Source organism: Haplochromis burtoni, unplaced genomic scaffold (assembly GCF_018398535.1).
Source record: "Haplochromis burtoni strain Fernald_Lab_line unplaced genomic scaffold, NCSU_Asbu1 Contig_426, whole genome shotgun sequence".
NCBI classification, from domain to species: domain Eukaryota; kingdom Metazoa; phylum Chordata; class Actinopteri; order Cichliformes; family Cichlidae; genus Haplochromis; species Haplochromis burtoni.
This window is the reverse complement of record NW_024582787.1, coordinates 477,850-486,351: the sequence shown is the minus strand read 5'-3', so window position 1 is coordinate 486,351 and position 8,502 is coordinate 477,850. Positions and strand designations below refer to the sequence as shown.

Here is an 8,502-nt window from a genome sequence, read left to right as displayed (position 1 = left end):
TTTTTAGAGAGTCACATAAATGTCATCTTTCTTGTTTCAAGACTCTATTGACAATAATTAATTTCCTAGGTTGACATTGATCAGACAAAAGTGCTGATGTCAAAGGAAATAGCCTGGAGTACTGATTTATTTTAGTATATTCAGTGTTTGAAAGTGTTCCTGTTTTTTTGTTTATTCTTTGGCTGTATCATACCACACTTTTACTAACCAAGTAACTAAAGAGGAATTTAGCAAGCACTTTCTCCCCCAAAAAATACACAATACAGTTTTGGCACATGACTGTGAACAACACATTTTCCCCTCACCTTGCCCTCTAGTGACAGTACACAGAATTCCATGGCAGCGGAGTATTGGGCTTACAAGATTTAAATGACACCTGCTGTATGATAGTGTAGTAGTTTGCACCTTTTTAACATCTGGTGTAAAAATTTGATAAATAAAATATGCAAAACTACCCACTGTGGTAACCCCTTGTAAACAAGGGATACTACTACTACTAGTACTAGTAGTAGTAGTAGCTTCTCTTCTACTGTTATGTAGAAGAGTGCAGATAGACTTTTATATATTCTGTATTACTGGAAATTTTAACCTTTGCAGAAATAGGTGAAAGGTGTTATATTGCTAAAAATCCCTGGACGTCAGAGCCATGGGAAGGTACTTGAAGTTGAGGGTGCTGAAGTAAGAGTGTGCATGTGTTGGGTTGGGGGTACTAATTTCTGAGGTATAAAATATATATAATATATTCCATCTGACCCCACTGGACACAGCAGACAAGGTATTTTATGATACAGCAGCGCAGACACAGAATAATTTTGTTTGCGTACAGCTGACTAGAACCCATCTAAATATGGATATTGTTTTAGCCAGCCCAAAAACCAGATTTAGATAGCATACAACATACCCAAGAACTCTTTTGCAGTACAGATAGGAATGTGAAATTACCGCTTAATGATGTAGGTGGGTGGTTAAAACACAAACTTAATTTAATAATGGAGTTTGACTAAAGTTTTCTCTTGGGATGTTAGGGTGCCATTAAACATGTTCTTTGTTACTGTCTTTTGAATGTTCTCAATTTATGGTTGTAAGGTACATTTACCTAACGTTTCAAACATCCACCACAGGATGGCAACATCGGGAAGAACAATAGTTACTTCTTCCAGATGTTGCCAAGTGCATCTCTGTCTGGTTTTTTTTTTTTTGTGCTGTTTGTTTTATTACACCAGACACAGAGTTTGCAGTCCATTCTCTAGAAAATCTTTAAAAACTAATACACCTACTGGTAGAAAAAATAATGAAAGGCCACTGATGAGGGGAGACGGAGCAAGAGACTGAGAGATGGATTGGGGTCATGGCTGCAGTGATGCAGATGCAGTGATGCAGATGCTGTGCTGGTCCACCGTGGTGAAGAGAGAGCCAAGTATAAAAGATAAGCTCTCAATTTAGCAAGCTGGCTTGATTGCCGCTAATTCTACGATTAATTAACTTTCAGCGTCCATAGGGTCAGAGTTGAGAAGTAATAATGTACAAATGTGTTATACTTAGAATTTGGGGGTATCTGTACTTTACTTGAGTACTTCTTTTTCTCAAATTTTTTTTATGTTTACCCCCTACATGTTAACACAAATATCTGTACTTTCTACTCCTTACATTTTAAAAATGGGCTTGGTACTTCAGCTTCAACCCTTAAAGGGATGTAAGCCATCCTCATACAAGAATGCTACAGTACACAATGTGAAAACATTCCCACATGGATTACAGTCAGTTACTGCCTTTTCCCATTCTGACAACTCTGTCTGCCAAATATACAGCATAGCCCTACATATAACATACACATGTATGTTTATACTTAATTAACCAGCATCACTACATCCTTAAAAAATGCAAGGTTTTCTTATAACACTAGTTAAAGAAAACTAAATAAATTACAGTAAGACCATTCTGGGAGTTTCAACATCCTGGCCATTCATCCATCCATTTTCTTCCTCTTATCCATGGGCCAAATTGTGGGAAGAGCAGCCAAAGCTTAACAGCCCAGACCTCCATCTCCTTCACTCCTTCCCCCTTCTTTACCTCATATGCGGGAACACTAACACGTTCCCAGCATGATGTAAGCTTATAACCAGCTGTTATTGTTATAGCTGTCAGCTGTGTAGAGGATGAGATAATCCATTATATAAAATTTCAAGCACCTAAGCAATATTCTGTCCCTAGTGTCAAGTACAGAGGACTCCATTTCCTTTTATAAGTTGGAATGAGTGAAGAAGCAGCCAGCGCCCAAAGAAACTCTGGAGAACTATCAATTAAGATAATTTTAAAATATTTACAAGGTAGTCTGGCTATTGGAAGAAATATGTTAAGAAAGAGCTTGAATCCTCTACACAGCACTGTAATATGTGTTTATTGTAACGTTATGTGGTTTGATTCACTGCAATGGCCAATTTGTAAAAAGTACTTTTCATGAAAATCGTTGAAGGTAAATTAAGAATAAGACCATGAACAACTGGTAACACCAGGTCATGTATAGATAAACTTTATCATGAAATTCCTTTGCATAAATATTAATATGTCATGATTATTAGTTTGCTGTAAATAAACCTTTTGTCCTTTTTTGTTTTGTCATATCAGATAAATGTGTTATATCTGACATATTATGGGCTCCAGCCCCCTGTAGCTCTGACAAGGATGAGCGAAAGAGGATGGATGGATACTTTCAGTCACACATTTCTTTCAGATATCTCTGACTGTTACTGAAACGTATGTTAAGCACAGCTCTTATCATATGGAAGGAACAAGTTAATGTTTTGGCTTCCTGATATTGGTCTCAGTTTGAGATATTTTGAGTAAAAGAATGTTGATATCATCTCTGCAGTTTGAGATATTTTGAGTAAAAGGATATTGATATCACCTCTGCATGTTGTGAGTCTGAAGACTGGCATTGCATTGCTGAAACAATTATAAAAACACATGATTTTGCCATTGAATGGTTTATTATAGAATGGTTTTGAATAGTTAGCCAAACATTGCCTTGTGCAGCTCTGTCAGTTTGAAAACTTCCCGTATTTTCTGTCATGCATATTCATCTTTGATTTTTCAAGCGCAGAAAAAACAAGCGTGGCACTGAAAACGGTTTTCTATTAACAAAATATATCAGTACATATGTTGGTACAAATATATTTGAAAATCATTTATATTTTTAATGTAACTTTCATTTTTGTATTGTTTTTTGTTTTTGTTTTTTGTTTTTTGCAGGACAAAAGACACGGAGGGAGCAGAAAAACAGCTCTGAGGTTGTTTTTCCCATGCCCAGAACATTTAAAGGGGCCCCAGTCATTAACAATCAGCCCTGTGTAAATGGGACTCAGGCTTCCTTTCTAAATTATTCCCCTCCAGCTCTGAACTTGCTCAACAACAGCACAGTGCGGTACCTCGGTGGTTCTCTGAGCACCCGAGTCATTCCCATTATTTACATGTTGGTGGTTACAGTTGGGATTCCAGCCAACGTCAGTATCTTGTGTTTGCTAGTGACTAAAATCCGAAAGGTGTCTTCTGCCATCCTCTACTGCAGCCTGGCTGTCTCCGACCTCTTCCTCCTCCTCTCCCTCTTCTTTAAGGCTCACTACCATTTCCATGGAAACCACTGGGTTCTCGGAGAGACTGCTTGTCGAGTTGTTACGGCATGTTTCTACGGCAATCTCTACTGCTCGGCTACAGACACTGGCTTGCATCAGCATCGAAGCGCACCTTGCTGTGGTGTACCCGTTCCTGTACAAAAGTATGCCCAAGAGAATGTGCGCTGCCTGGGTGAGCCTGGCTCTGTGGGGGGTGTTTGGTGTCGCCATCATCCCAGAGCTCATCGTCCAGCAGAGCTACTGGCTCCCTCAGCTCAACCGCACAACCTGCCATGATGTGTTGCCCCTGGATCACAGCTCTCACATGTTTCTACTCTACTATCACCTGATTCTTATCATCTTTTTTCTTGTGGTGCCTCTGGTTGTTATAGCTGTGTGTTTTGCCCGAATCATCAACAAGCTCACAAGGTCACATTTTGACTGGGTGACGTACATCAAAGCAAGCACACTGGTGTTTAGTATCTTCCTGGTGTGCTTTGTCCCCCCTGGAGTCCTACACTTTGTCCATTATGTCCAACTGTTTGTGGATGGAACAGAAACTTTGTATGTGTACTTTAATGTGGCAGTGTGTTTGTGCTGTGTCCATGCCTGTCTGGATCCCTTCCTTTTCCTTTTCATGTCCAAGGCTGCACAGTCTAGGTTTCATTTTAAAACTTTCAAGAGAAAGACACTGAGCAGTGTCTTGTTAACACGTAACACGTAGACTAAGGGTTAGCAATAAGTAATTATGACTTTTTATTTTTGTAGCCAATCATGAGGAAAATGATTCTCCTTGGTTGCTATCCAAAGAGAAATCAAAAATACCTATTCTATTCATTTAAAACTTGCAGTTTACCTGAACCTGATTTTATCTTTGTTTAGTTTATGTGTGTGAGACACATATACAATTGGATATTAAAAAAGAAAGCACTAACAGGCCAATTTATTAAGAACAGCTTACTAGTACTGAAATTGACACCATTTTGCCTCCAGAACGCCTTTAATTCTTCATGTAATATGTTCAGCAAGGTGCTGAAAACATTCCTCAACAATTTTGTCTATATTGACATGAAAGCATTATGCCGTTACTACAGATTTCTCAGCAGCACATCCATGATGCATGATGTGATTAGCCAAGAAGTTATCTATTGCTATTAAAAACTAGCACAAATCAATCAACATGAGTGACCTAAATCTTGCTAAGAGTAAACCTAACTTGATAATATACTTGTTTTGTTGCATAAATAATAAAGAAAATATCCGAAACATTTACCATTTATTCCAGAAGAGAGTTTTTGTGGCATTTTCTTCTTTTCCCTCCACATTCTAAAGCTATGAAATCACAATGACATGAAGGGTTAGCTGCAATGTTGATCCTGGATGAACATTATTAGGATGGAATGCCACTGTGTGAAACCATGTGAACTGTAGTCTCAGTTGTACACACAATAAACACTGCTGTGTGATTAGATGTTAAGATAACACACTTATTTTGCAGGCAAAAATCAGCACACTTAAATTTCCTCTTGCTTACTTTGGCTCTATAACTAGCACATGATGTTTATTTTCTGAGTCTATAATACTAAAGGCCTTCCTGATGAACACTTCTGATGTCGCGTTGAGGCTCATAGTTTAAAATTTGTACATTAAATTATGTGAAAAAGCATAATCTTTCTACATGTTGGTCTATAAATTGTGTTTAGGAGAAAAGGTTGTGCATGGGAGTCACAAAAGCTGTTTGGGGGAACAAAAGTATAACAGCTGAAAAGGAGCAGCTCTACACCTTTAAACTAAACCTGGAGAGGAAAAGATTAAATGATGACCAAGTTGAAAACACAAGCCTAATCTAGAAGCAGGTCAGTAATCCTGACTGTGGTGTACCTGGGTCGTAGTACAGAAATCCTATTCCCAGCTCTTAGTATGCTGACGATACAAATAAATTGTTGTTTAACCTACAGTATTATATTCTAGAAATCACACCTTTGTTGTGGGTGTCCTGTGAGGACAATGTACATATAAAAAAAATCAGAAAAACAGGTCTACATCTTGAATTTTCAAAAAGTGTATTACAATACTAATAGAAAAATCCGATGAATTAAAAGGCTGGGTATTACATACTGTCAATATGCATGGGGGCAATAAATATATGAATGAAAAATGAAAATGAAAGCTGCAAAACAGCTCAGGTAAGCTTATTATTATTATATTATATTATTAATAATGAAATCGTAATATATTATTATTATATTATATTATATTTATTATATATATAATTGAATAAATTAATATTATATAATAAAATTACTAATATTATTAAGTAATTTCCATAATTTGTTAAACTGAAAGTGCTGTGAGCGTGCACCTGATCAACATGCCTGTTTTATTAGACTAGCATGATCATAATTATTATTATTATTATTATTAATTATTAATTATTATTATTATTATTATTATTAACTTTTTTTTTTCAAACTCCATCTTCTCTGCATCACAAATGCACGAGTCGTACCGAAGGGGTAGCAAGAAAATTCATAGCTAAATCACTAAAGCTCATTTAATTAATTGCTAATAACTGATGCCATAACTGTGAAAGCTGAGCTGGCCTCTCAGCTAGCCCAGCTTTGTTAACAGGACACGGACACGCCCTCAGAGAAAGAGAAGACTGCACTTTATTATGAGATGAAATAAGCGCAGCTTTCAACAGCAATAATCAATTGTGGCCACAAGTCAGCAATAATGTGAAAGATGACGACAGCGGGGTCTGAGATTAAAGGAGAGAGAGATCCCTTCATATGAAGAAGGATAGCCTCCTGTGACAGACTGAATGTACTATCAAGCGAAAGCCAATCAGAGTGCTCCCTGCTGGCACGAGGAGACTACTAGTGGAAAGGGATCATGGTGGAAAGACTGTAGAGCAGGGATAGGCAACTCCAGGCCTCGAGTGCCGGTGTCCTGCAGGTTTTAGATCGCACCCTGGGTTAACACACCTGAATCAAATGATTAGTTCATTACCAGGCCTCTGGAGAACTTCAAGAAATGCTGAGGAGTCATTTAGCCCTTTAAATCAGCTGTGATGGATCATGGACACATCTAAAACCTCCAGGACACCGGCACTCGAGGCCTGGAGTTGCCTACCCCTGGAAGTAAGTTCTCATGAGGGGTAATAAATTCTGTGCGTCCAGAAGTGTGCGTGCAGACACCATCAGTAAATAAATTCATACTGTTTTCGTGATAGCATAGTTTGGTGCAACTTTCCACGTGGTCACTGTTGTTTATATTTGCGTCATCGGACAGTTTACTACTTTGTGTGCTGAGGTTTGAACAAGCTGATATGATTTGCACCGTTTGGTGAATACTTTGTGACTTTATTGTTGGTTCACTGTGTAGACATATAGAACTTTCTATATGTTAGTACATATAAATAGTATGTTTATTTTAAGTATTAATTTCTGGCGTTATATTTGAGAAATAAGCAGTCAGAAAAATAAAATCATGTCCAAATAGACGTTACATTGCAGGTTTATACAGAAAATATTTATCTGTTTATTATTAGGTCATTTATTCCTTGTTACAGAACCACAAGCCCGAAACACACCTCCTACATAGAAACAACAGCACAAGTAATTTATTTTTTATACTTAATTTCAGTAAGCTGCATTGTAACCAATGCCCCCTGGTGGCTAAATTTTTTTTATTTATCATTCACCAAATATATTCTTTAAATCTACTGCGGTACTTTAGTACGTCTAAAATTTAAGTTTATTTATAATGGCATTTTATAGATATTACCATGATTTGTTTGACCACACACAAATCATATAAATCCGCATAAATTTTGATGTTGTGATATCCGTCTTACTTAAAAAATGAGTAGTCTGAGGGTTTGTGTGAACAAAGTGACTTAAAATCAAGTCATACTAATACACAACTATATTTTTATAACAAATCTAAAGGACTTTAAATAATTGGTTAATCAAATTATTAGTCTTTGAAATTATTCCTTTTAACAGCCCAATATGAGTAGGTGGGCATGTATTGTGTAGCTTCATGTTTACCATTCTCTTCATTATTTGAGCCTTCAAGGGAGCTGTTATGATTTGGCATGAATACATGAAGTTTATAAATTTTTTGTTAGTTCTTTTCTGGAAGTTTTAAACTTAAACTGTTTGTCATTAGAAAATAGAAACAGAAAGTAACACAATGCGACGACACAGGAAAGATGCAGTTATTTTAGGCATACCACTCGCACCACTTTTAAGAAAAGAAGGCGGGGGATCATGCTTAGTATGACTATGAAAAAAGCGATTTCTGCCTACGTCACCACTGTTCGTGGTAGACAAAATGGGTGATATTTAACTGGTCGCAAATGACTTGTAATGACTTGAGGAAGTATTCCTCTTCTGTCCCCTCACGGCCACTTGTGCCTCATGACACTCATTACACATGCATTTAGGTCCTTGGGGGTGGGCATGGTGTCCAGAGGGGGGGTCTGTTCATTCAGCATCACCACTGGTGCTGGTGCCCACTTCTCAATTTTAAAACAGCCTGTAGACATCGAGGGTCACAGACACACATTATGTTGGTCGGCTGCTGCTTCTAAAAATATCTTGTGTTATTAGTACTGTGTGCTTTTCAGTAACAGTTATTATTTATTCTTTACTGTTATTATTTATTCTTTACTATTATTTATGCATATGTCGGTTGTCTCCCTTTCTGTCTCTATCCCTCTTCTTCTCCTCTATTTTTCTCTCCCTCTCCTTCTGTTAAATTCCTTCCCAACTTCTCTTTCTTCTTTTTTCCCATCCCCTAGTGTTGTCTGTTGTAACTATAATAATTCAAAATAAAAAATCCTAATAAAATTCTAATAAACTATGACTATCAAGTGGAACATTAT

At 37.2% G+C, this 8,502-nt stretch overlaps 1 protein-coding gene across 1 annotated transcript; it reads left to right on the top strand.

Moving 5' to 3' along the window:
* Nucleotides 1–3,214: 3,214 nt before the first annotated feature.
* LOC121812074 (proteinase-activated receptor 3-like) lies at nucleotides 3,215–4,872 on the top strand. Its single transcript, XM_042213212.1, is given in 2 exon segments — nucleotides 3,215–3,704; nucleotides 3,706–4,872. Coding segments are annotated over 2 exon segments (1,032 nt in total). The 5' UTR covers nucleotides 3,215–3,299; the 3' UTR covers nucleotides 4,333–4,872.
* The last annotated feature ends 3,630 nt before the right edge of the window (nucleotides 4,873–8,502 follow it).